The sequence below is a fragment of the Nyctereutes procyonoides genome, unplaced genomic scaffold, assembly GCF_905146905.1.
Source record: "Nyctereutes procyonoides isolate TBG_1078 unplaced genomic scaffold, NYPRO_anot_genome, whole genome shotgun sequence".
Classification (NCBI taxonomy): Eukaryota; Metazoa; Chordata; class Mammalia; order Carnivora; family Canidae; genus Nyctereutes; species Nyctereutes procyonoides.
In genome coordinates, this window is record NW_026575125.1 from 69,069,483 (window position 1) to 69,097,289 (window position 27,807).

Sequence of the window (27,807 nt, forward strand, 5' to 3'; positions counted from 1 at the left end):
TATATTTGGCTTATATTTAAGAGTTCTTATCTACTACTAAAGCTGTTAGGAAAGATAGAGATGGAATACCTCCAAACTCGTTCTATGAGGCCAACATCACCTTAATTCCAAAACCAGACAAAGACCCCACCAAAAAGGAGAATTATAGACCAATATCCCTGATGAACATGGATGCAAAAATTCTCAACAAGATACTAGCCATTAGGATGCAACAATACATTAAGAAGATTATTCACCATGCCCAAGTGGGATTTATCCCTGGGATGCAAGCTGGTTCAACACTCATAAAGCAATCAATGTGATTCATCATATCAGCAAGAGAAAAAACAAGAACCATTAGACTCTCGCAATAGATGCAGAGAAAGCATTTGACAAAATACAGCATCCATTCCTGATCAAAACTCTTCAGAGTATAGGGATAGAGGGAACATTCCTCAGCATCTTAAAAGCCATCTACGAAAAGCCCACAGCAAATATCATCCTCAATGGGGAAGCACTGGGAGCCTTTCCCCTAAGATCAGGAACAAGACAGTGATGTCCACTCTCACCACTGCTATTCAACATAGTACTAGAAGTCCTAGTCTCAACAATCAGGCAACAAAAGGAAATGAAAGGCATTAATGTTGGCAAAGAAGAAGTCAAACTTCTCCTCTTTGCAGATGACATGATACTGTACATAGAAAACCCAAAAGACTCCACCCCAAGATTGCTAGAACTCATACAGCAATTCAGAAGTGCGGCAGGATACAAAGTCAATGCCCAGAAGTCAGTGGCATTTCTATACACTAACAATGAGACTGAAGAAAGAGAAATTAAGGAGTCAATCCCATTTACAATTGTACCCAAAAGCATAAGATACCTAGGAATAAACCTAACCTAAGAGGTAAAGGATCTATATCCTAAAAACTACAAAACACTTCTGAAAGAAATTGAGGAAGACACAAAGAGATGGAAAAATATTCCATGCTCATGGATTGGAAGAATTAATGTTGTGAAAATGTCAATGTAACCCAGGGAAATTTACACATTTAATGCAATCCCTATCAAAATACCATGGACTTTCTGCAGAGAGTTGGAACAAATCATCTTAAGATTTATGTGGAATCAGAAAGCACCCCGAATAGCCAGGGGAATTTTAAAAAAGAAAACCATAGCTGGGGCCATCACAATGCCAGATTTCAGGTTAAACTACAAAGCTGTGGTCATCAAGACAGTGCAGTACTGGCACAAAAACGGACACATAGATCAATGGAACAGAACAGAGAATCCAGAAGTGGACCCTCAACTTTATGGTCAACTGATATTCGACAAAGCAGGAAAGACGATCCACTGGAAGAAAGACAGTCTCTTCAATAAATGGTGCTGGGAAAATTGGACATCCACATGCAGAAGAATGAAACGAGACCACTCTCTTGCACCATACACAAAGATAAACTCAAAATGGATAAAAGATCTAAATGTGAGACAAGATTCCATCAAAATCCTAGAGGAGAACACAGGCAACACCCTTTTTGAACTGGGCCACACTGACTTCTTACAAGTTACATCCATGAAGGCAAGAGAAACAAAAGCAAAAATGAACTATTGGGACTTCATCAAGATAAGAAGCTTCTGCACAGCAAAAGAAACAGTCAACAAAACTCAAAGACAACCTACAGAATGGAAGAAGATATTTGCAAATGACCTATCAGATAAAGGGCTAGTGTCCAAGATCTATGAAGAACTTATTCAACTCAACAGCAAAGAAACAAATAATCCAATCATGAAATGGGCAAAAGCCTTGAACAGAAATATCACAGAAGACATAGACATGGCCAACAAGCACATGAGAAAGTGCTCCGCATCACTGGCCTTCAGGGAAATACAAATCAAAACCACAATGAGATACCACCTCACACCAGTGATAATGGGGAACATTAACAAAACAGGAAACCACAAATGTTGGAGAGGATGTGTAGAAAGGGGAACCCTCTTGCACTGTTGGTGGGAATGTGAACTGGTGCAGCCACTCTGGAAAACTCTGTGGAGGTTCCTCAGAGTTAAAAATAGATCTGCCCTACAACCCAGCAATTGCACTGTTGGGGATTTACCCCAAAGATACAGATGCAGTGAAACGCTGGAACACCTGCACCCCAATGTTTATAGCAGCCATGTCCACAATAGCCAAACTGTGAAAGGAGCTTCGTTGTCCATCGAAAGATGCATGGACAAAGAAGATGTGGTTTATGTATACAATGGAATATTACTCAGCCATTAGAAATAACAAATACCCACCATTTGCTTCGAGGTGAATGGACCTGGAGGGAATTATGTTGAGTGAAATAAGTCTGTTGGGGAAGGACAAACATTATGTGGTCTCATTCATTTGGGGAATATAAAAAATAGTGAAAGGGAATAAAGGGGAAAGGAGAAAAAATGAGTGGAAAATATCAGAGAACATGGAAGACTCCATGGAAAATTGAACTCCTATAAAAAGAAATTAAAAAATAAAAAGAGTGCTTATCTAAATATATTATCACACCTTAAGCAAACTGAACCAACTTACTGCCTGCTTTTTTAGCCGCTATTTAAATAAGCCAAGACCGAAACAAACATGCATAAAGGAAATATAGAGACATCTGAATGCATGTTAAATATAAATACACATTGACATTATATACAAATGTACAAATATACATTAACACTATATATAAGAAAGGATGAGTGCATCTTGTAGTGATGGATAAGGCAGTTTGGGGGGTCTCAAATTTAATATAAAAGAAGGTTTAAAAGTATACCTTCTCTCTTATAATCAATGAAAATAATATGTGCTTTATCAATAATATGGTATACGAGTGTCAGGTTAACTTCAGGATCAGTGTAATTTCTAGGGGCTGTATTGTCATTCTTTTCCATGTCTCCTCAGTGCTCCCATTTTTATTTGTGTTGCTTGTATTCTGCTTGTTGTTTAGGGTTATATATATTTGTCTACATATGAAAATTACACTGATTGTTCAGATAACATCAATGTAGGGAATGGTGCTACCCCGTAATTACTGGAAGGACATCAATATTTTGGAAAGTAGGACAACTCATCAAACAATCACTTTCTACTTAGAAGAGCACAGACTGCTGACTGGCAATCAAGATGGCTTTGTGAAAAAATAAAAAAATAAAAAATAAAAAAAAGATGGCTTTGTGAAAAGCAAATTGAGCAAAACCATTTTAATTTACTTCTGTGAAACAATTAGTGCCTTGTAGTCCAAGAGAAAGAAATCTCTTTTTATTTGCTAAGATTTTGATTCCCTCTCTTGTGACATTCATTCTCAATTTTGGCTGAAAAAAAAGTAGAATCCAGACTCTAGATTCCAGAATACTCTTTCAGCTGACAGTAAAATAATGTTCCAGATGAGTGAGTCTGGGAAATTATCTAAAAGGGGACTAATAATAGCACAAGAGAACTAGTGCTTCTTTAGAGACCCCTAAGTGCCAGGAGCATTATGCATATAATATCCTTTTGGATGTGTATGTTTCCTCAGAAAGAGGATCCAATTTGGTTAGAAATTAATAAAGTATAAAATAATTAAGGGCATCATGAAGGTAGCATAGAGACAAGAACTTGCACAAATTCATTAGAAAAACTTATTCAACTCAACAGCAAAGAAACAAACAATTCAATCATGAAATGGGCAAAAGACATGAACAAAATTTCACAGAAGACTTAGACATGGCAAACAAGCACATGAGAAAGTGCTCCGCATCACTGGCCTTCAGGGAAATACAAATCAAAACCACAATGAGATACCACCTCACAACAGTGAGAATGGGGAAAATTAACAAGGCAGGAAACCACAAATGTTGGAGAGGATGTGTAGAAAGGGGAACCCTCTTCCACTTTTGGTGGAAATGTGAACTGGTACAGCCACTCTGGAAAACTCTGTGGAGGTTCCTCAGAGTTAAAAATAGATCTGCCCTAAGACCCAGTAATTGCACTGCTGGGGATTTAGCCCAAAGATACAGATGCAGTGAAACGCCGGGACACCTGCACCCCAATGTTTCTAGCAGCAATGTCCACAATAGCCAAACTGTGCAAGGAGCCTCGGTGTCCATCGCAAGATGAATGGATAAAGAAGATGTGGTGTATGTATACAATGGAATATTACTCAGCCATTAGAAACGACAAATACCCACCATTTGCTTCAATGTGGATGGAACTGGAGGGTATTATGCTGATTGAAATAAGTCAGTTAGAGAAGGACAAACATTATGTGGTCTCATTCATTTGGGGAATATAAAAAATAGTGAAAGGGAATAAAGGGGAAAGGAGAAAAAATGAGTGGGAAATATCAGAGAGGGTGACAGAACATGAGAGACTCCTAACTCTGGGAAACGAACAAGGGATGGTGGAAAGGGAGGTGGGTGGGGGGTGGGGGTGACTGGGTGATGGGCACTGAGGGGGGCACTTGATGGGATGAGTACTGGGTGTTATGCTATATGTTGGCAAATTGAACCCCAATAAAAAAATTTAAAAAAAAAGAATTGACCTCCGAATCAAATGAAATGAGTCCCATTTTTTTAGACTTACAATGTTTTTTGACCAGAGATTTTTGTTATCCAGTTCAATTATAATCTTCTTCATGATACTTGGCTTAATATCATTTTTGGCAATTTTCAAAATTGAAGCCCACCCTCAAATTGCAAGGATTTAGTAACTCTGAAAAGATCTAAAGCATATGCTATGTAACCATTAGGGAAAACCCAAAATAGGCATTTCTTAAAATATTTAGGGCAATGCCATTATCTTTCAATTAAGACAAGGAGGAGAGTAAAATTATTTTGACTCAACACATTTTTGACTTGTCTTTAAAAAATATTGACTTCATCAAGCTTCTACACAGCAAAAGAAACAGTCAACAAAACTAAAAGTCAACCTACAGAATGGAAGAAGATATTTGCAAATGAATTATCAGATAAAGGGCTAGTGTCCAAGATCTATAAAGAACTTATTGATGAAGTCCCAATAATTCATTTTTGCTTTTGTTTCTCTTGCCTTCATGGATGTATCTTGCAAGAAGTTGCTGTGGCCAAGTTCAAAAGAGTGTTGCCTATGTTTTCCTCTAGGATTTTGATGGAATCTTGTCTCACATTTAGATCTTTCATCCACTTTGAGTTTATCTTTGTTTATGGTGTAAGAAAGTGGTCTACTTTCATTCTTCTGCATGTGGATGTCCAATTTTCCCAGCACCATTTATTGAAGAGACTGTCTTTTTTCCAGTGAATTTCCTGCTTTGTCGAATATCAGTTGACCATAAAGTTGAGGGTCCACTTCTGGATTGTCTATTCTGTTGCATTGATCTATGTGTCTGTTTTTGTACCAGTACTGCACTGGCTTAATGACCACAGCTTTGTAGTTTAACCTGAAATCTGGCATTGTGATGGCCCCAGCTATGGTTTTCTTTTTTTAATATTCCCCTGGCTATTCAGGGTCTTTTCTGATTCCACACAAATCTTAAGATGATTTGTTCCAACTCTCTGCAGAAAGTCCATGGTATTTTGATAGGGATTGTATTAAATGTGTAAATTTCCCCGGGTAGCATGGACATTTTCACAATATGAATTCTTTCAATCCATGAGCTTTAATATTTTTCCATCTCTTTGTGTCTTCCTCAATTTCTTTCAGAAGTGTTCTGTAGTTTTTAGGGTATAGATCTTTTATCAGAGGTCAATTCTTATAGAGGAGTTATAATCACAGTGTAATGGCTCTCATGAAAATAAGTTTATTGCTTCCCAAGGTGGCTATTTGAAGAACAGAATGTATGATTTAAAGAGATATATTGGAACCAATCTTACAGGTTTGCAATTGCCCCTTAAAGTGTTATAAAACAAATGGTATATGTTAGGAAAATTAAAACATGGAAAACTGGGAATATTCTTACACTAGATATTGGTTAGCCTATTTCTTAGGTTATTGTTTCTCATTTTGTCTATTTTTTGTACGGCTATATAAGGATGGAGAAGTCTATAATTTAAAAAATATTATCCCACCAATAGAGAAGAATCATAGGAAAACCTAACCATAATTGAATTTATAGAAAGAACTCTGTGAGAGTGTTGTTTTTCTAGAAAATGGTATTGAATGGCTTAGTTTGGAATTCTCCTAAGGGACTCTCTGACCCTGTCCTTCCCCCAATCTTTACCCTACACACTGAAAAATTCCCCTGTATTGCATTTGAGGATTATTCTCACTTTTATGGAACTCAGGCACTGCTGTGGTTCCTGGGGAAGAGTTAGACCTCCGTGAATATTTTTTAAAAGATTATTTGAAAGAGAGAGCATATGAGTAGGGATGATGGGGGAAGGGGCAAAAGGAGAGAGCTTCAAGCAGACTTTCCCCTTAGCATGGACCCCAACATGAGGCTACATCTCACACTCCTGCCCCCGAGATAATGACCTGAGCCGAAATCATGAGTCTGATGCTCAACTGACTGAGCCACCCAGGTGCCCCCTCTGTGAAGAATTTTTTTAAGCAAGATATTGAACAGGTTTCTATTTCTCAGCAGTCAACAGACAAGGGCTTAAGAAACTGATAGCTTTTACTTAGATATAAAGAAGTATTTTCTTTTAGAAATGATTATCAGCACAGGTTCCTGGGGGAGGCCATGGAAACCTATTCATAAGCCGAAAACTACAGCAAGCATTTCTTGAGGGCCCTACCTTTTCTGAGTTTCTACTTGTCAGAGTAATTTGATATTCTTACCCAAGTCTCCAAGGTGCTTTCTAACCCAACCAAATTGGTCGTATCAAAAACCTTATTGAGAGAGGGAGGGGCAAGATGGCGGAAGAGCAGGGTCCCCAAATCACCTGTCCCCACCAAATTACCTAGATAACCTTCAAATCATCCTAAAAATCTACGAATTCGGCCTGAGATTTAAAGAGAGACCAGCTGGAATGCTACAGTGAGAAGAGTTCACGCTTCTATCAAGGTAGGAAGACGGGGAAAAAGAAATAAAGGAACAAAAGGCCTCCGAGGGGGAGGGGCCCCGCGAGGAGCCGGGCTGAGGCCGAGGCGAGTGTCCCTAGGACAGGAGAGCCCCGTCCCGGAGGAGCAGGAGCTGCACCAACCTTCCCGGGCGGGCGGAAAGGGGCTCGCAGGGAGGTGGAGCAGGACCCAGGAGAGCGGGGATGCCCTCAGGCTCCCGGGGACACTAACAGACACCTGCGAGCGCAGGAGAGTGCTCCGAGCTCCCTAAGGGCTGCAGCGCGCACGGAGGGACCGACCGGAGCAGCTCGGAGGGGCTCGGGAGCGGCTCCAGGGAGGGAGCTGCAGGGCGGGAGCGCGAATCCAACAGCGCAGGCCCCGGAGCACAGGGCGCCGGGACACAGCCCAGGATCCGGCCTCCCCCGGGACAGGCAGAGGCCGGGAGGGCCCGAGACAGCGAGGACGCTCCTGCCCCGAGCTGAGCAGATCAGCGGCCCCGCCCCGGAGCCTCCAGGCCCTGCGGACGGAGAGCCGAGAGCCCCGAGCCCCATAGTTCCTGCGGAGGCTGAATCCAGGCTTCCAGAGTTGCCATAGCAACTGCGGCTGTTCCTCCTGGGGCCTGGCGGGGTAAACAACCCCCGCAGAGCCCTGCAGCAGGCAGGGGCAGAGCAGCTCCCCCAAGTGCTAACACCTGAAAATCAACGCAACAGGCCCCTCCCCCAGAAGACCAGCTAGAGGGGCCAGTGATACTCCCCCGTGTTCCAATACAACTTGTTTCTGGCCACTCTGCACTGAGCAAAATGACTAGAAGGAAAACCTCAACTCAAAAGAAAGAATCAGAAACAGCCCTCTCTCCCACAGAGTTACAAAATCTGGATTACACTTCAATGTCAGAAAGCCAATTCAGAAGCACTATTCTACAGCTACTGGTGGCTCTAGAAAAAAGCATTAAGGCCTCACGAGACTTCATGACTGCAGAATTTAGATCCAATCAGGCAGAAATTAAAAATCAATTGAATGAGATGCAATCCAAACTAGAAGTCCTAACGACGAGGGTTAACGAGGTGGAAGAACGAGTGAGTGACATAGAAGACAAGTTAATGGCAAAGAGGGAAACTGAGGAAAAAAGAGATAAACAATTGAAGGACCATGAAGACAGATTAAGGCAAATAAACGACAGCCTGAGGCAGAAAAACCTACGTTTAATTGGGGTTCCCGAGGGCGCCGAAAGGGACAGAGGGCCAGAATATGTATTTGAACAAATCCTAGCTGAAAACTTTCCCAATCTGGGAAGGGAAACAGGCATTCAGATCCAGGAAATAGAGAGATCCCCCCCTAAAATCAATAAAAACCGTTCAACACCTCGACATCTAATAGTGAAGCTTGCAAATTCCAAAGATAAAGAGAAGATCCTTAAAGCAGCAAGAGACAAGAAGTCCCTGACTTTCATGGGGAGGAATATTAGGGTAACAGCAGACCTCTCCACAGAGACGTGGCAGGCCAGAAAGGGCTGGCAGGATATATTCAGGGTCCTAAATGAGAAGAACATGCAACCAAGAATACTTTATCCAGCAAGGCTCTCATTCAAAATGGAAGGAGAGATAAAGAGCTTCCAAGACAGGCAGGAACTGAAAGAATATGTGACCTCCAAACCAGCTCTGCAAGAAATTTTAAGGGGGACTCTTAAAACTCCCCTTTAAGAAGAAGTTCAAGTAACTCTGAACGTGAATGGGCTTAATGACCCCATCAAAAGGCGCAGAGTTTCAGACTGGATAAAAAAACAGGACCCATCTATTTGCTGTCTACAAGAGACTCATTTTAGACAGAAGGACACCTACAACCTGAAAATAAAAGGTTGGAGAACCATTTACCATTCAAATGGTTCTCAAAATATACCCTAAAAACTACAGAACACTTCTGAAAGAAATTGAGGAAGACACAAAGAGATGGAAAAATATTCCATGCTCATGGATTGGCAGAATTAATATTGTGAAAATGTCAATGTTACCCAGGGCAATTTACACGTATAATGCAATCCCTATCAAAATACCATGGACTTTCTTCAGAGACTTAGAACAAATTATTTTAAGATTTGTGTGGAATCAGAAAAGACCCCAAACAGCCAGGGGAATTTTAAAAAAAGAAAACCATATCTGGGGGCATCGCAATGCCAGATTTCAGGTTGTACTACAAAGCTGTGTTCATCAAGGCAGTGTGGTACTGGCACAAAAACAGACATATAGATCAATGGAACAGAACAGAGAACCCAGAAGTGGACCCTGAACTTTATGCTCAACTAATATGCGATAAAGGAGGAAAGACGATCCACTAGAAGAAAGACAGTCTCTTCAATAAATGGTGCTGGGAAAATTGGACATCCACATGCAGAAGAATGAAACTGGACCACTCTCTTGCACCATACACAAAGATAAACTCAAAATAGATGAAAGATCTAAATGTGAGACAAGATTCCATCAAAATCCCAGAGGAGAACTCAGGCAACACCCTTTTTGAACTTGGCCACAGTAACCGGAGAAGGACAAACGGTGTATGTTCTCATTCATTTGGGGAATATGAATAATAGCGAAAGGGAATATAAGGGAAGGGAGAAGAAATGTGTGAGAAATATCAGAAAGGGAGACAGAACATAAAGACTTCTAACTCTGGGAAATGAACTAGGGGTGGTGGAGGGGGAGGAGGGTGGGGGGTGGGGGTGAATGGGTGACGGGCACTGGGGGTACACTTGACGGGATGAGCACTGGGTGTTATTCTGTATGTTGGTAAATTGAACACCAATAAAAATTAATTTATAAAAAAAAAAAAAAAAAAAAAACCTTATTGATTGTGCCGCCTCTTCATATTCTAAGATGGTGATGGTAATAAGGCAGTATATTCAGCTATCAGACCTGTAATATACCACTTATTTTGTCCTGTCCCTACACCCATACTTCCCCAAGATGGTTTCCCATTAATATATTCTATCAGTCACTTTAGAATTTCAGTTTGTTATTTGGTTCAAAATAAAATTTTTAAAAAGTTATAAATTAACTTCCTATAGCTGCTCAAAGTGCTTTGCAGATTTTAATTAAGTTCCATAGAGGCATGACGTTTCTCTCTTTTTTTTTTTTTAAAGATTTTATTTATCTATTCATGAGAGACACAGAGAGAGAGGCAGAGACACAGGCAGAGGGTGAAGCAGGCTCCATGCAGGGAGCCTGACGTGGGACTCCATCCTGGTTCTCCAAGATCACACCCTGGGCTGCAGGCGGCGCTAAACCGCTGCGCCACCAGGGCTGCCCAGAGGCATAATGTTTCAATTGTTTTTCTTTCCTAGGTGGAAAGGGGGATACTCAAATACCTACCAGAAAAATATGTGTCTGTGGAAACCTACAGCATTTGAAAACTTTTTCCATGCTACAGATTGTAGATCAACTTCTAGCTAATCAAAGTTCTGCATTCTAATGGACTGTGACAGGAAAGGCACTTTTTCCTCCAACTTCAGATCACATGTTTTTGCAGTTGGAAGGCAAATTTTAAAAGAAGGCCTTGGGGATCACAGCCAGCCTTCATTATTGGTGCATGACCGCTTTGTAACCAACTGCAAGTTTAATATCCAAGGAGATTTGCACATAACAGTCTTTTTTTTCTTTCTTCTCATTTTTAATAATTTACCCATGAGATTCTCTTCACAGTTGCACTGGTGTGCAAAGATCTGTTCGTCTGTCAAACCTCCAGATATATACAGCATTGGAAAGATGCATTAATTTTTTATTTGTTTCCTAAGGAGGCTGAGCAGTAAGCTGGTTATACTGAATACAAGAGGGCTACTTCAGTGAATATGTACTAGAATTCATTTAACTGCCTCCCTCACCTGTAGCAGATTAGTTTCTTTTATGAGACTCCTCTCTGCCAAAATGAAGTCATTTATACAAATAAACTGAAGGGACTTTTCATACAAGCCTTCCACCAGAACCCGAGATGGTTTTGTCTTAAACTGAAAGACTATTGGAAAATTTATGTATTACTTATGTTTGTTGTATTGCTAATGTTTGTGCAGATGTCTCATTCAAAACAAAGATCTCATTTTAAAATTTAAACACATCTTTTCTTTTAACTTTGGAGGTCCTGTGTGAATACTAATCTCTACACAAATGAATTTTCACCGCAGTGTTGAGCTGTGTCAGTGTGACAAATGCCATGTATAACAGATCTCAGAAACACTGAGCACTGGCATTTTTTTTAGCACTGGCATTTTTAAGAAAATAAATGTAGAGGTCATTGAACCATAACCTATGGATGATTAGGAAGAAAACCACCACTCAAAGGTAGATAATGCTTATTTCAAGGCCACTAAGATTCTCCACAATAAAGAAATATGAAGTGTGTAGAGAACTATGTGTAAAGATGTTCTTAGTAATTTAATGTTTTGAGAATTCCCGGGCTGAAATTATTATTATATAAATAGACTAGCTCTAGCTGCTAATTCTTAGAAAATATGAAGAGTATCTGAAGTTTAACTAGGTTTTAACCTTTTATATTATGAAGACTACAGTAGGGAGAAGAGAGCTAGAAGTATATTGGGAGGTATTTTATAAGGTTATCAGGGGAGGCCTCACTAATAAGAAGACATGTAGCAGAGACTTGATGGTGCTGAGAGCATAGGGATCACAAATGTAAAGGAGCTGAGGGATGGAGACCTCAGGCTCGAATAGAATGACTAGAAGATGAGGTCAGAGTTAGCAGAGGGCCAAATCATGCAAGACCTTGCAGGCTATTATTGGAAGCGCTGGTTTTCTTCACCTCTGAGTAGGAATAGATGGATTCTCTGACTGACAGACAAAGAGACAGACAGAAAGCAGGAGGAAGGAAGGAGGGGGAAGGAGATAAGGATAGAGGATGGGAAAGGGAAGTGTAGTCTAGAAGAGATTGAGAGAAAACACTCTAGTCTATAGGCAAGAAGGAATACAGTATCTCAAGAATCTAAAAAGGCAGAAAATGTATATTTTGTTTGATTTAGTTTAGCAGGTCACCTGTGGTCTATACATCTACTATTCATACCATATTTGTATAAGTTAATAAGCATGACTTTAATGTCCATCTAACCACAGTATCAATACATTTGTTCAGTGCCTATTATTGAGAAACCTAAATATTTGAGCAAGCTAATCAAACTTTCAATTACCCTAGTGAAAAAGAAAGTTATACTTCTCAGTTACAGTCATAATTGATTGGTTGATGAAGTATTCATGAGATCTTCCATAAAAGAAACTTTATAGGTCATTTTTACCATAATATGTGGAAATCTCTGGGAAAGAAAATATTTATCAGTATTATAGTACTGATAAACTCTTCAGAGGTACTGACTCTCAGACTATAGTTGCTGCAGCTGAAAATTCTCTCCCCTGAGCATTCGTCATGACTCTCTTCAATCCAATATGCCCTTTAAACACAGTGAAACTATATAAAAGGAATAATGTTGTTTGGTGTTAATTAAAGAGTAGGGTTCTTTCTTTTCTTTAGTAGAAAGCCTTAATTTGACCCCAGTTGCAGTTGAAAAAGATCTAATGAACCATTGCTGCCATCTTATTGTGGATTATTTTCTCTAATAATCTCATTGTTCAGTTCTTTGTTCAATGCTGAAAATCTCATTTTGGCTCACATTATATCTTCCCATTTGTAACCTGACATGATTATCTTAAATTGGGAGTGAGAAAGATCTGGAACAGTATGTGAGTCCTGATTTACTATTATCTTTGGTATTCTTTAGGGCTTTCACCCAGTTAGGCTAACAAATAGGGACTTTGGCCCAGGTTACACATCAGTTAGTGGTAACACACATTGGGATCTGTTTTTCCCAACAACTCCTATCTTTGGTTGCAGCAAGCACAACAAATTGCAAAAGTATCCCTGATGGCCAAAACAGTTTAAGCACAGAATGTGTTAGGTATCTATCTATATGAAGCAAAGTAGAACAGGAGGAAGGAGAAATTTTTTAAAATTCTTATTGAAATTCAATTTGATTAATATATAGTGTATTATTACTTTCAGGGGTAGAATTTAGTGATTCATCAGTTGCATATAACACCCACTGCTCATCCCATCAAGTGCCCTCCTTAATGCCTATCACCCAGTTACCCCATCCTTCCCCACCTCCCCTCCAGCAACACTGTTTCTTTCCTATAGTTAAGAGTCTCTTATGGTTAGCCTCCTTCTCTGTTTTGATCTTATTTTACTTTAGGAAGGAGAATTTTTTTATGAAAATTTTTTGTATGATGATGAAAAGGTGTCATATGTAGAATTATATTTCATTTTCATGGTCATGCCCAAGACATTTCTTGGACAGGAAAAGGACATTGCTGCCATAACCCTGGTTCACTGGTCTGAATAACTTTTCCATCTCTACCTATTTTGCCTCCTATTATGCCTGGAGTTAAATGAGACACCCACACCCCACCAAATGCAAAAAAGTTGTATCATTTATCTCATCTTCTATTTGATATAATCCAGTAGATGGTTTTCCAACAGGACTAGCAGCTTCTTGTGGGTAAAGATAGTAAAAGTTTAAGAAAGCTTGCAAGATTTTCAGTAGAAGACTGAGTATAGGCTAATTCTCCTGACTTTTCCATAAAGCCTTAAGCAGACCAAGCAAATACCACATTCTGAGATATTCACAACAGAAATAAAAGCATATTCTAATTTCAAAGCCAAATGGCCCTTTCCTGGGTATGTGCATGCTTCATTTTTCTCAGGTTGATGACAAAACTAACTTCAGATGTTAAAAAACAAACAATAACATTAAAAAAAAAATCCATTGCCTTCTTCTAGAAAACTCTATTCCTCAGTTTATGCCATAGTTCCTTAGCATGTGTTGAACCTTAAGTAAGATGATACGTGCATTTCATTATTAGTCCACATAGCAAAATATTCTATGATGTTTTTGTTTCTTAGATTTCTCCTATATTTTCTAATATGATATATTAACACAAAAATTTTTTCCCTAAAATTTATGTTCATTTCATCTACATCTTTTTTCTCATGGCTCAGGAAGGCAAATCCTGTTTGTTCAAAGTTTATGGGTATATGTGTTTCATTTCTTCCTATTTTTAACTGATATTGTAAGATTTCCATATTAAAAAGAATGCTTCCTTCTTTCCAGTGCACACATATGGGGACATGCTCCTGGATTGGGAGAAATGGAGTATAGATCCTGAATTGCATGGGATATTGGTATTGCCAATTGTGGAATCATAGAATAACCACTACTATTCATTGAATGCTTTCTATGTGCCAGGCACTGTACTTAATGGCTTTATTTTTCTCATTAAATCACAAACCAACACTATGAAGTACAGGTATTTCAAAGATCAGGAAAGGGGTAAATTAAGTAAATGGCCCTAAAGTATGATGGTCATTAGCTAAGATTTAACCTAGATTTCTCAGGTCCTGAAGGCCATCCCATATTTATAGGGTATGTCATTCTACTTGGAATGTTTGGATTCTGGTTCCTGATTTCAGAGAAACAAAATAAATAGGCTTCTTTCTCATTTTTATCCTGGGTATAAAATTACATATCAGAAATTTTTTTGAAATATTATCAATAAGATGCATAAAAATGAAGCCTTAGAATTATCATTTTTATCTAGGAAAGATAGAAATTTACAGTATCCATGTCAGTGATTCAACTTAAATTTTAAATGTCCTATGTTATTTTAAAAACAGATAATTAAGAGAAACAATTTAAAATTCTAAGGTGGTCAACAGGAAACAGAATGAAGGAAAAGTGCTGTTTGAATTAAAGCCAAGAGAGAATCAGGCGGTAGGACAGTTCAAGATAAAAAAAAAAAAATGTGGAGAGAATCTCACCTGTTTTGTTGAGTGTTCATTAAAAATAATATCTTGGTGACTTATATTTAGTGTATGAAAAGATTTTCAATATAATACATACCAGGTTTATTTGTATTGTTACCAAATGATTTGACTTAGTATCATGTATGAATCCTTCTAACATCCCTGATGAATGAAGAAATATTCAGCAGTGTGATCACTGTATGCCTCTGGCACCAGAGTTACCAATTTGTTCACCAGTATGTTTCCAATTTACATTTTTTAAAGGTTATGTGACTCTAGTTTCATATAGCCAGCTTTCAATACTGTAATGATTTGCAAGTCTTGCCAAGTATATTCACACAGGTACATAGGGTGATCCAAAGCCTAAAGGAGAAAAGAATGAATTTCTAGTTGTTGTTTTTTTCAGAAATACCAAGTGATAATGATATATATGGATTTTTTTAAATTACCATAGATGTCAATAATGTGGTATAGTTAAAAAATCATGTTCAGTATGCTTATGAGGGTAGACTATCAAGATATGCAACATTTCTTGTAATAGATCAAACAGATGTGGTCATTTGTGTCTTCATGACCAAATTGTTACTGTTCAAACTTTCAGATGTTTCTATTGATAACAAATGGCACCATGTATTGAGCATTTCTCTATACTAGGCATTGTCTTCAGTGTTTTATACAAACATTATTTCCCTTCCTCTATTTAACAACCAAGTAATTTGAGTAGTAGTATCTCCATTCTACAGATGTGGAAACTGAAGCTCAGAGAGATGAAGTAACTAACTTGTTCAAGGACACATAGCTTTTAGGATAAGTGATGGGAGTTTGGATTTGAAACCAGGTTTATCTCACTCCAAGATCCATTTCCCTTCCTAATTGTTCCACCTCTCCATCTCTCAAATATACCTTCAGCTTTCATTCACGTTACAGTGCATGCAAAGTGCTTCTGCAGTCAGCAATGGGTTATTAAACCTTTGAGGATAGTAGAAGGATGGAATGGTTATGGTGATGATGGTTTTTGCTTTCAAGTATCACAAGGTTGGAAGATGCTTGCCTCATATAGACCTGACATGAATGCAACAGACATCTGAACCTCTTGGAATTTTCTGAACCATTTTCATCCACTTCTTAAAGCTTAGTTGGAATGAATGGCAGTTCTTAGCATTTACATGAACTTTTTTTCCATATGACATTTTTAGCCCATAGGTCTCATTTGTTAGTTATACACATCAAGGGAAATAAGATTTTTAATTTATTCATAGTTTTAAGCAAGGCAATAGAGATTTTAGTGAGAGATCTAAAATTAGGTTGGTGAATATATTTTGCAGTAAATCCTAGAGACATTTTCTGTTATATTTTGCTCCTACTATACTTTTTATTGACTCTTGAAAAACAGATATGCCAGTAAAACTAAGGCTTTTTTTTGGCAAACATATATCTTGTATGAAGTTATTACCAAAACACTTTATCAATTGGCAACCTTTTAAAAGAACACAGTCCTGCACATTGAAAGAATCTAATCAGTTGCCATTCCCAACTCTAAGAAATAACAATTGATGCTTCCTTGAGAATGATGTTTAAGTACTCATAACTAAGTGTTTTAAAATATTTAGTGAGGCTTGACAAAATTTTATTAATCACAGTCAATTATTTAAGGGATTTTTTAAACCTGAGTTTAAATTTACTCCTGTTGCTTTTATTCTTTTAATTATTTTGGGCTTGGTTTGTAGGAATTAGAATGAAAAGTATACATCCCATCCCTCAAAGGAGTTTTCTCCTCATTAGTTTATAGGTTTTAAGGACAGTTAAAGTCTCAAAATTTCTTCTCTTTCACTCTAATAAAACTAAAGATTATTGATACAAAACCATAGTTAAGATTTCCCTTTCTCTTTTAAAAATGTTTTCTTGGGGTGCCTGAGTGGCTTGGTTGGTTGAGGTCCTGCTTTCTGCTGGGGTCCCCAGGTCCTGGGATTGAGCCCCACGTGGGGCTTCCCACTCAGTGGGGAGTCTGCTTCTCCCTCTGCTTCTGCCCCTCCTCCCACTCTTGTGTGCGCACACATGCTCTCTCTCTCTCTCTCTCTCTCTCTCTCTCTCTGAAATAAATAAAATCTGTATTTTTTATTTTTTAAAAGATTTTATTTATTTATTCATGAGGGACACAGAGAGGCAGAGACAGGCAGAAGGAGAAGCAGGCTCCCCGATGGAAGACTCGATCCCAGGACTCCAGAATCATGCCCTGAGCCAAAGGCAGATGCTCAACCACTGAGCCAACCAGGTGCCCAATAAATAAAATCTCTAAAAAAGATAAAATAGATTAAACTTTTTTCTTAAGGAGAGAGTGTTTCTTATCTCTAATTTCCTAAAGCCAGAGCCAAAGAGTAAAAACTCCAAGAGGAATAGGATTGTCTTTTCAACATGTCAGGCCTCTTCATGAATACAGAAATGGTGATATCAGGACTAAAATCTTACTTCATAGTCTGTGTTACTTGAAAAATGCATGCCTTTGTAGATGCTTCATTCATTTTCATTAACTAAGCCACAGAAATCATTTTCCTCTTTTGTTTTTGCCTCTTTAGGATTACACATGCTATTTCAAACTCTAAAGTCATTTTGTTGTTAAATCTATACCTGAAACATTTAAGATGTAAACTGATGGGCCATTATTTGATGTGTTTCATCATTTACTAGATCTACATTCAGGTTGTTTTAGTAGTGCCAGTTGCAAGTCCCCATTTTGTATGGAAATTTAACCTATTCATATATGCCAAATTTCTCCATTAGTAATTCTTCAATAATAATTGTCGACTTATTTTCTTCTCCCAATTGTGTCAGTATAGATTTTTTATATAAACTTTTTCAATTTTACTCTATTTTCAAGAAACAAAGAGGAAACAAATACTTGGAGAATGCTACAGAAATAGTATGATTCAAGTCCATGAGTCATATAATGCATATTAGTAATCTGTGTCAATATTTCTGTTCTCAAATATGGTTTAAATTTGGGCTATTTTTTATGTTCTTATAATCATTCTGTTTTCATTGATGATTTTAGTCCACGAGAGGATGCTTATAAAAAATCAAAAGTGTTGGAAATAAGATTGCTAGATTTACCAAATGAAAATACTGGATGCTCAGTTAAATATGAATTTCATATAAATCATAAATAATTTTTAATATCAATGTGTCACAAATATTATGATTTTTTTAGTATAAATATATGCCACTCAGTACCCAATGCCCACTTGGATATTGTGTGGGGCATTATATGTGGTTGATTTGATATTAAAATAACAATTTAACTGAACATCTTATATATATTTTTTTAACATCTTATATTTTATCTGGCAAATCTGCTTGGAAGGCATCATGGTAGCATAAGTGATAAGTGGTTTTCCTACATAAGTAGCTTTGTAGCCTTGAGCATATTACTTAAACTATCTCAGCCTAAGTGTTATCACCTGCAAAATAAGAACATGTAATAGTTGCTTTGCAGATTTTCTATAAACATTCAAAATTATTTACTTAAAACATCTGGCACATAATAAATTTCCATTATGTGCTATTATCAGAAAAAGAAAAACTACAAATGCAAGTTGCCATTTTTTTCAACTTTATAATAAATAACAGCACTCAGCAGCTAAACTTTAGGTTGATAATAGAAGGGACCACCCAGATGTTGGTAACTGTTTACAGATCAGAGATTTGACCAGTAATAAAATATACATAAGCATTGACCTTTCTTTTCTCCCCTATTATATACCTCCTATGTTACTTACCAAAAGATCATACAACTTGTTATGTCAGAGCCAGAATATATGTTGCCTTTTCCCCTTTTTTTACTAAGTTGTAATTTTATTTAAATCCTGCTTTTTTCAAATATCTTTTTAAATTTTTCTTTTTATTGAGATATGATTTATATATAAATTTACATATAAAGTTTATAAAGTTACATATATAGTTTACCATTTCACAATATACAATTTAGTGTTTTTTAGTATATTCACAAGGTTGTTCAACCATCCCCACTATTTAATTCCAGTACATTTTCATCACCCCCCCCCCAAAAAGAATCCCCATACTGGGATCCCTGGGTGGCGCAGCAGTTTGGCGCCTGCCTTTGGCCCAGGGCGCGATCCTGGAGACCCGGGATCGAGTCCCACATCGGGTTCCCGGTGCATGGAGCCTGCTTCTCCCTCTGCCTGTGTCTCTGCCTCTCTCTCTCTCTGTGACTATCAAAAAATAAATAAAATTAAATAAAATTTAAAAAAAAAAGAGAAAAGAATCCCCATACTCACCAAGAGGTACTCCCAATTCTCCCCAATCCCATCCCTTGACAATCACTAATCTACTTTCTGTCTCTATGGATTTGCCTATTCTGGACATTACATATAAATGAAATCTTGCCATATGTATTTTTGTGTCTGATTTCTTTCATGTAGCAGAATATTTTAAGGTTCATCCATGTTGCAGCATATATCAATACTTCATTCTTTTTATGGTTGAATGCATTCCATTATATGGATATATACCAAATTTTGTTTACCCATTTATATAAATGTTGGACATTTGAGTTGTTTCTCCTTATTGGCTATTAGGAGTAATGCTGCTATGCACATTCTTCTGCAACCTTTTGTATGAACCTGTGTTTCTTTTCTCTTGGTTATATATCTAAGAGTAGAATTGCTGGGTCATATGTAATTGTATGTTTAGCATTTTGAAGAACAGCAAGACTACTTTCCAAAATGCCTCACCATTTTACATTCACACCAGGAATGCAAAGAGTTCCAATTTATCCACATCCTCACTTGTTATTTTTTGGGTTGTCTTCTTTTTCTTTTTTTTTTAATTGTAGCAGTCCTAGAGGGCATGAAGTGGTACCTCATTGTAGTTTTGATTTGCAGTTCACTAAGGATTAACAATGTCTAACATCTTTTCATGTTTTATCTGAGATATGTATATGCATATATATAATATATATATATAAATTGATATATTGATATATGGAAGACCTTTTATATATCCTTATCAGTTATATGATTAACAAATATTTTCTCCCATTTTGTGGGTTATTTCTTCACTTTCTTGACAGGGTCCTTTGATGGATAAAAAGTTTTTAGTTAGATGAGGTCTTATTAATATTTTTTTGATTGCTTGTACTTTTGATCCACATTGTCTTTTCCTCCTTGAAGAATAAAACAAACATTAAACCAGGAGTAAAGAGATATGACTTCTATTCCCAAATATGAAATTACATAAATGTGTGACCTTAAGCCATTAGTTAAATTCATTTGGAACTCCATTTCCACATGTTTGGAAAGAAGTTGGGTTCACAAGTAGTTTGTAATTTTTCATGAATAAATTATTTCTGTGAAACCCCCAGGTTAGTATTTTTCCACCTGCCTTCCATTTCGCAATAGCCAGAGACATGTTTGGTTGTCACAACCAGAAAAGAGTGCTACTGGCATCTAGTGAGTAGAGGTCAGGGGTGCTGCTAAATCTTACAATGCACGAGATGGCTCCCATAGCAAAAAATGACACCAGCCAAAAATGACACCAGTACTGAGGTTGAGAAACACTGCTCAAAAATTATGATTCTCTAACTCCAGTTTATCTTTAAGTGGTAGTGTTTGATTTTGCCTATAGGAGCCAGATTGATTTGTGCTCTTAGCTTTATATTAGAGGTACTAGCCTGATGGGGGCAGAAGAAGGGGGGGATATCAATAATTCTTGCAATTCAGGAGATTTTTTGGTAATGTTTTTGGGAGTTTTTAAAATTTTTGTGTTATTTATTTTGAAGAAAACAATTTTCAATATAGATACCTCTAGGAAAAGCCTTGTAGATGGTTTCTTGTTATTTAGTCTTTTTCTTTAGAGTTTCTGGAACAAAGTTTTTGTAAAATAGTTGTTTTATACCATCATGTATGTCTAATCAAGAATAACAGGGAAAAAAATCCAAATAACTTGATAAAAGGAACTTGCTCTTGATAGGTCTTTGTATTACTCACTTCTCTGAATTAAAAAAAGTTAATATTATTATACTAGTTAGTCAGTTTATTTCCATTTTATCCCATACAACCTACTGAAATATACTTATTCATTCGAGTTACACGAATAATTTAATTAAAATACATCAGACAATAGCTTCAAATATGTCTCAGTATTTCTAAAGATCTTGACATGTAATAAGCTATTAAACTTTCAGGTATTTTCTTCCTGTGATGACATAGCTGATTCTTTCATACCCTTCACCAGTAGATGTATTTGTTACTTCCACTATCACAACCACCACCATCATCATGGACCTACTGTTCTAAGCACTTTATGAGTATATCTCATTTTTCCTCACAAAAATCCTATGAGGAAGTTTTTCTTATTCCCATCTTGCAGATAAGAGAAAGATGTATAATGAAGTGGTAAAGTACTTGCTAAGCCTTATTTTCTTATTTAACGTGTGAATCAAAACTACTTAATATTTCAACAATGGAAAAAGTATGTTTACTATTAAATCTGTAAACATTCATGTCCCTAATTTTCTGCCACCCTAGATAACAGCAATTAAAGCCTGAGTTACTTTCTAACAACCAACACCACAGAAATATAAGCAATTATAAGAGAATATTATGAAAAACTATATGCCAAACCAGTTGGACAGACTGGAAGAAATGGATAAATTCCTAGAAACATAAACCACCACCCTGAAATAGGAAGAAATAGAAAACTTGAACAGACTGATAACCAGCAAAGAAACTGAATCAGCAATTAAGAAACTCCTAACAAACAAAAGTTCAAGGCCAGTTGGCTTCACAGGCAAATTCTGCCAAATATGTAAAGAAAAATTAATACCTGTTCTTCTCAAACTATTCCCAAAAAAATGGAAAAGGAAGGAAAACTTCCAAATTCATTCTATGAAGCCAGCATTACCCTGATACCAAAACCAAATGAAGACTTGACTAAAAAAGAGAAATACAGGCCTATATCCCACATACAAAAACATGGATATGGAAATTCTCAATAAAATACTAGGAAACCAAATCTAACAATGCATTAAAAAAATCATTCCCCACTACCAGGTGGGATTTATTTCTGGGTTACAAGGGTGGTTGAATATTCTCAAATCAATCAATGTGATACACATTAATAAAAAATAGGATAAGAACTATATGATCCTTTCAATAGATGCAAAGAAAGCATTGGACAAAGTACAACATCCATTCATGATAAAAACCCTCACAAAAAGGTTTAGAGGGAACATACCTCAACATAATAAAGGTCATATATGGAAAACACATAGCTAACATCATCTTCAATGGGGAAAAACAGAGCTTTTCCTGTATGGTCAGGAACAAAACAGGGATGTCCCCCCATATCATTGTTATTTAATATAGTACTGGAAGTCCTAGCTTCAGCAATCAGACAACAACAACAAAAAGACATCCAAAATGGCAAGAAAGAAGTCAAAATTCCTCTATTTGAAGAGACCGTGATACTCTATATAGAAAACCCAAAAGACTCCACCAAAAATTGCTAGAACCAATAAACTAATTCAGTAAAGTCACAGGATACGAAATCAACATGCAGATATCTGTTGCATTTCTATACACCAATAATGAAGCAATGGAAAGAGAAATTAAGGAATTGATCCCATTTATAATTGCACCAAAAACAGTAAGACACCTAGGAATAAACCTAACCAAAGGGATGGAAGACTTATACTCTGAAAACTATCAAACGCTGATGAAAGAAATTGAAGATGACAAAAAGAAATGGAAAATATTCCACACTGATGGGTTGAAAGAACAAATATTCTTAAAATGTCTATACTACCCAAAGAAATCTTCACATTTAATGTAATTCCTGTCAAAATACCACCAACATGTTTCACAGAGCTGAACAATCATAAAATTTGTATAGAAGCACAAAAGACTAAATAGCCAAAGCAACTCTGAAGAAGAAAAGCAAAGCTGGAGGCATTACAATTCTAGACTTCAAGTTATACTACAAAGCTGTAGTCTTTAAGACAATATGGTACTGTCATAAAAACAGACATAGAGATCAATGGAACAGAATAAAAAACCCAGAAATGAACCCACAATTACATGGTCAATTAATCTTCATCAAAGCAGAAAAGGATATCTAACAGGAAAAGGACAGTCTATTCAACAAACGGTGTTGGAGAAAACTGAACAGCTACTTGCAAAACAATGAAACTGGACCACTTTCTTACATCATACACAAAATAAATTTAAAATGGATGAAAGACTTAAATGTGAGGGATCCCTGGGTGGCTCAGCGGTTTAGCTCCTGCCTTTGGCCTAGGGCATGATCTTGGAGTCCTGGGATCGAGTCCCACATCGGACTCTTGCATGGGGCCTGCTTCTCACTCTGCCTGTGTCTCTGCCTCTCTCTCTCTCTCTCTCTCTCTCTCTCTCTCTCCCGCGCTCGCTCTCTCATGAATAAATACATAAAATCTTTTTTTAAAAAAAAAGACTTAAATGTGAGACAGGAATCCATCAAAATCCTAGAGGAGAACACAGGTAGTAAGCTCTTTGACACCAGCTTTGGCGATTTCTCTCTAGATATGTCTCCTGAAGCAAGGGAAACAAAAGCAAAAATGAACTATTGGGACTCATCAAGATAAAAAGCTTCTGCACAGTGAAGAAAACAACCCACAAAACTAAAAGACAACTATTGGAATGGGAGAAGATATTTGCAAATGACTTATCTAATAAAGGGCTAGTATCCAAAATATAAAAAGAATTTATAAAACTCAATACCCCAAAGCTGAATGATCCAGTTAAAAATGAGCAGAAGACATGAATAGACATTTTTCCAAAGAAAACATTCAGATGGCTAACAGACATATGAAAAGATGCTCAACATCACTCATGGTCAGGGAAATACAAATCAAAACTACAATGAGAAATCACCTCACACCTGTCAGAATGGCTAAAATCAACAATACATGAAACAACAGGTGTTGGTGAGAATGTGGAGAAGGTGAAATCCTCTTGCATTGTTGGTAGGAATGCAAACTGCTTCAGCCACTATGGAAAACAGTATGGTGGTTTCTCAGAAAGTTAAAAATACAACTACCCTATGATCCAGTAGTTGTACCCTACTAGATATTTACTCAAAGAATAAAAAGATACTAATTCAAAGAGATACATGTACCCCTATGTTTATGGCAGCATTATCTATAATAGCCAAATTATGGAAATATCTTGTATCCCTCATTGGTGAATGGATAAAAAAGAGATGATTATATATAATCTTTATATATAATATTATTTTTATTTGTGTATATAAAATATATATGCATATTATATTATTTTTATTTATATGTAAAACATAAATAAAAATTTTATATGTGTAAAATATAAATTTATTTATATCTATATATACATATATACATACACACACAATGGAACATTAGCCATCAAAAATAATGAAATCTTATTATTTACAATAATATGGTTGGAATTAGGGACTATTATGTTAAGTAAAAGAGAAAGACAAATACCATATGATTTCACTTACATGCGGAATTTAAGAAACAAAACAAATGAACAAAGGGAGGGAAAAGAGTGAGGCAAACCAGGAGATAGATTCTTAACTATAGAGCACAAACTGAGGGTTGCTGGAGGGAAGGTGAGAGGGGAGAACGGGCGATATAGGTGATGGGGATTAAGGAGTGCACTTGCGTAATGAGCGCAAGGTATTGTGTGGAAGTGTTGAATCATTATATTGTATGCCTTAAATTAATATGCTACATGTTAACTGACTGGAATTTAAATAAAAGTGTAAAAAACAAAACCTGAGTTATTTTTAATTATTTTTCAAGAAGATCTGTCCTAGAATTATTTGTTTCTCTTAAAAGTATATACATGGACCTTGAATCTGCTATAATATTTTACCATCTCTGAGCACCCACATGCATGCATATGTACATACAATTTTAAAATTTCACAGCTTCTAAAATATATGCGTAATAGAAGGATTTGTGTTTGACTTTATATATACAGGAAGCTGTGAAAGAAAACAACAAGAGAAAAGAAATGGAAGAGAAGACTAGGAGGGCAAAGCTTGCAAAAGAGAAAGCTGAACAAGAAAAGTTAGAACGCCAGAAGAAAAAGAAACAACTCATTGATATAAACAAAGGTATGAAGTAATTTCAATTTTTTAAGGATATATAAAGTACAAAATAATTTTACTTCATTGATTTTGGATTACCAAGTAAATAATTGTGTTCTCGATAGAAAATCCACAATATTATTAATTATTTGTGTCATTTTTCTCTCATGATATTATCTATATTTCTTATCACCCTACACTGAGCACTCAAGATTTTTGAGAGCCAATACAAGTTAGTAAGTTGTGGAAATGGTCTCTTTCCCTTCATTTATTTTATCAAATTATATCATATTATGTTCTTGATGCACTGGTGAGGAAAGAAGAGGGTGAGATGAAAAGAAAAAAAAACTGGTATGGGGAGATGAGTCCCATGTCTCTAATTTAATTTTGTTGACACATGTCTGTTGACAATGTAGTAATAACAGTTTTCCTTGGGGCCTTGAACATTTCAAGTCATAATAGATATTGCCATCACTATTATAAGATGAAAAAAAAATAGGGAGACATCTTATTCAACTGTGACCCTAAAAACAAAGATACTGTATGTCCAGATAGTATAAAGTAAGTTGTTTTCTTAGTTAGCAAGAATGATTGTATATTAAAGATGGGGGTTTGGTTTTCTATTCTTTTCTTTTTAAAAAGGACAGGGTAAATAAAGTGATTGGCACCAGTAGTTGCACTCTGGAAATTTTAGAAAAATTAAGAAAAGGAATAGTCTTTGCCACTGGGAGTTAGAGAATTTAAAAACAAAGCGAAATCTGAATAAGATACAAGAGAACATGATTTATATGGGTCACTATTTCTTAATATAATGACAATAAAAATTATTAGTACTGTGTAATGTTGACCATGTGCCAATTACTGTTCTGACTTTCACATATTTTAAGTCAATTAATCTTCATAACATGAGGAGTAGATACTGTTATTACCTCATATAGTTGAGGAAACTGAGGTTCATAGAAATTAAGGAATTTGCCCAAGATCACACAAATAGGAAGTGTAGCAGCAAGATTAGAGTCCAAGTATTCTGACTATAAATCTTTGCACTTATAAATGGCATTGTTAAATAATAATAACTAACAGCAATTACTAACATGTAGCACTTACTGTGTACCAGGAACTGTTGTAGGAGTTTTACATATATGAACACATTTATTTCATATAAAACCCTTTTAGGAAAGGGCTACTATCTCATTTTAAGATGAGGAAACTGAGGCACAGAGAAGTTAAATAACTTTCTCAAGTTCACGAAGACAATAAGAGGTAGAATGTAGGCAGTCTGTGGCCAGATTTAATTGTTAATTATTTTGATTATAACTATTAATTATAATAGTTAACCATTATCAATTATTCTGCAGTAATTTTTTAATGATTGATTTTCTTAAATGATATGTATATCATTAAGTTTCTAATTTATACCTTTAAAGTGTATAAAAATTTTTAAGAATTCATTATAGTTTATCTTTTCTACCCAGGAAATAAAGATAACATCATTTTAAAAGAAGAAAAAGAGATTAACAACAAAGGTTTAAAAGAGTAGCATCAACATAATTAAGCCAACAGACTTCATAATTAGGATCAAACCAATTGTTCCTGACTAAAGATACTCAATTAAGAAAAGCACTAGAGTACAGCATGGCAATGGGTATTTGTAGGAAGTTCTCACTTAAAAGGTGATGGAGTCAGTAGAATAGTACTAAAAGTAACTCCCTTTTTTGCATGGACAAGTAGTGATATAAGAGTATGGAAGAAGTAGGGGACAGATTGTGCATTCTCCTTGCTATGCTGAGGGCTTTATGCTGAAAGCTATGGGAAGCCCATCAGTGTTTATAAATGGGAAAGTGATGTGCTCACATAGATTTCTTAGTGACATCATTTTGACAGAAGCATAGAGGATAGGAAAGAGAAGGGCCTGTAACAACAGAAGTTATAAAATTATCATATTCCTGAAAAGAGATGATGGTGGTTCGAATTAGCACAGTGGTAGGGAAGTTAGAGAAGTTACAATAAGAGGTATATATGAGTTCTAAATGACGTGGATATATAGAGACAAATTTATTTAAAGGAATCGGCTCCTATGATTATAGAAGCTGGCAAACCCAAAACCTGCAGAGTAGGGCATCAGGATGGACCCAGGGAAGAGCTGGTGTTGTAGTTCAAGTATAAATGAACTTGGCTTGTAGAATTCCTTCTTACTCAGGGGAGGTCAGTCTTTTGATATATTCATGCCTTCAACTGATTGGATGAGGCCCACCCTCATTATGGAGAACAATCTGCTTTACTCAAAATCCACTGGTTTAGGTATTAATCTCATCCAAAAACACCCTCACAAAAACATCCAGAATAACTTTTGAATAAGTATCTAGGCACTGTGGCCCAACCATGTTGACACATAAAATTAACCATTTCCAGAGGAGTATTAAATGGTAGAACTGAATGACCCTGATGATTGTTTCACTGTGGGAATTGAGGAAAGGAGGCATTATGAGAGGTGATACCCTTCACAAAGACAAACAATTAAGGAATAGAGCAGATTTCATCAGGAAGGTTATAATGATTAGTGTTATTTTGAACATTTCATTTTCAGACCTTTTGGAAAGTTGGGAAATGTCTAAGTAGCCATTGTATATCATATGCATTTGAAACTCAGGAAGGAGATTTGGACTAGACAGACAGACTTGAGAATCATAGGTTTTTGATGATTAAATTTAGGGTATATTAGTTTGCTAAGGCTTCTGTAACAAAGTACCAAAAACTTGGTAGCTTAGAACAATATAAATTTATTGTTTCACAGTTCTAGAGAACAGAATTCTGAAATCAATGTGTAGGAACGGCCATGATCTTCCTGAAGATGCTAGGGAGAGATTTGTTCT

General features: G+C 36.5%; 1 protein-coding gene across 3 annotated transcripts in view; it reads left to right on the forward strand.

The window, feature by feature from the left end:
- Nucleotides 1–27,807, forward strand: part of DIAPH2 (diaphanous related formin 2) — a 1,101,152-nt gene that overhangs the window by 853,969 nt on the left and 219,376 nt on the right. For all 3 annotated transcript variants that reach the window (XM_055337637.1, XM_055337638.1, XM_055337639.1), the window contains one exon: nt 24,826–24,961. In XM_055337637.1, coding sequence (XP_055193612.1) covers nt 24,826–24,961 — 136 coding nt within the window. The remainder of the gene's footprint in view (nt 1–24,825; nt 24,962–27,807) is intronic.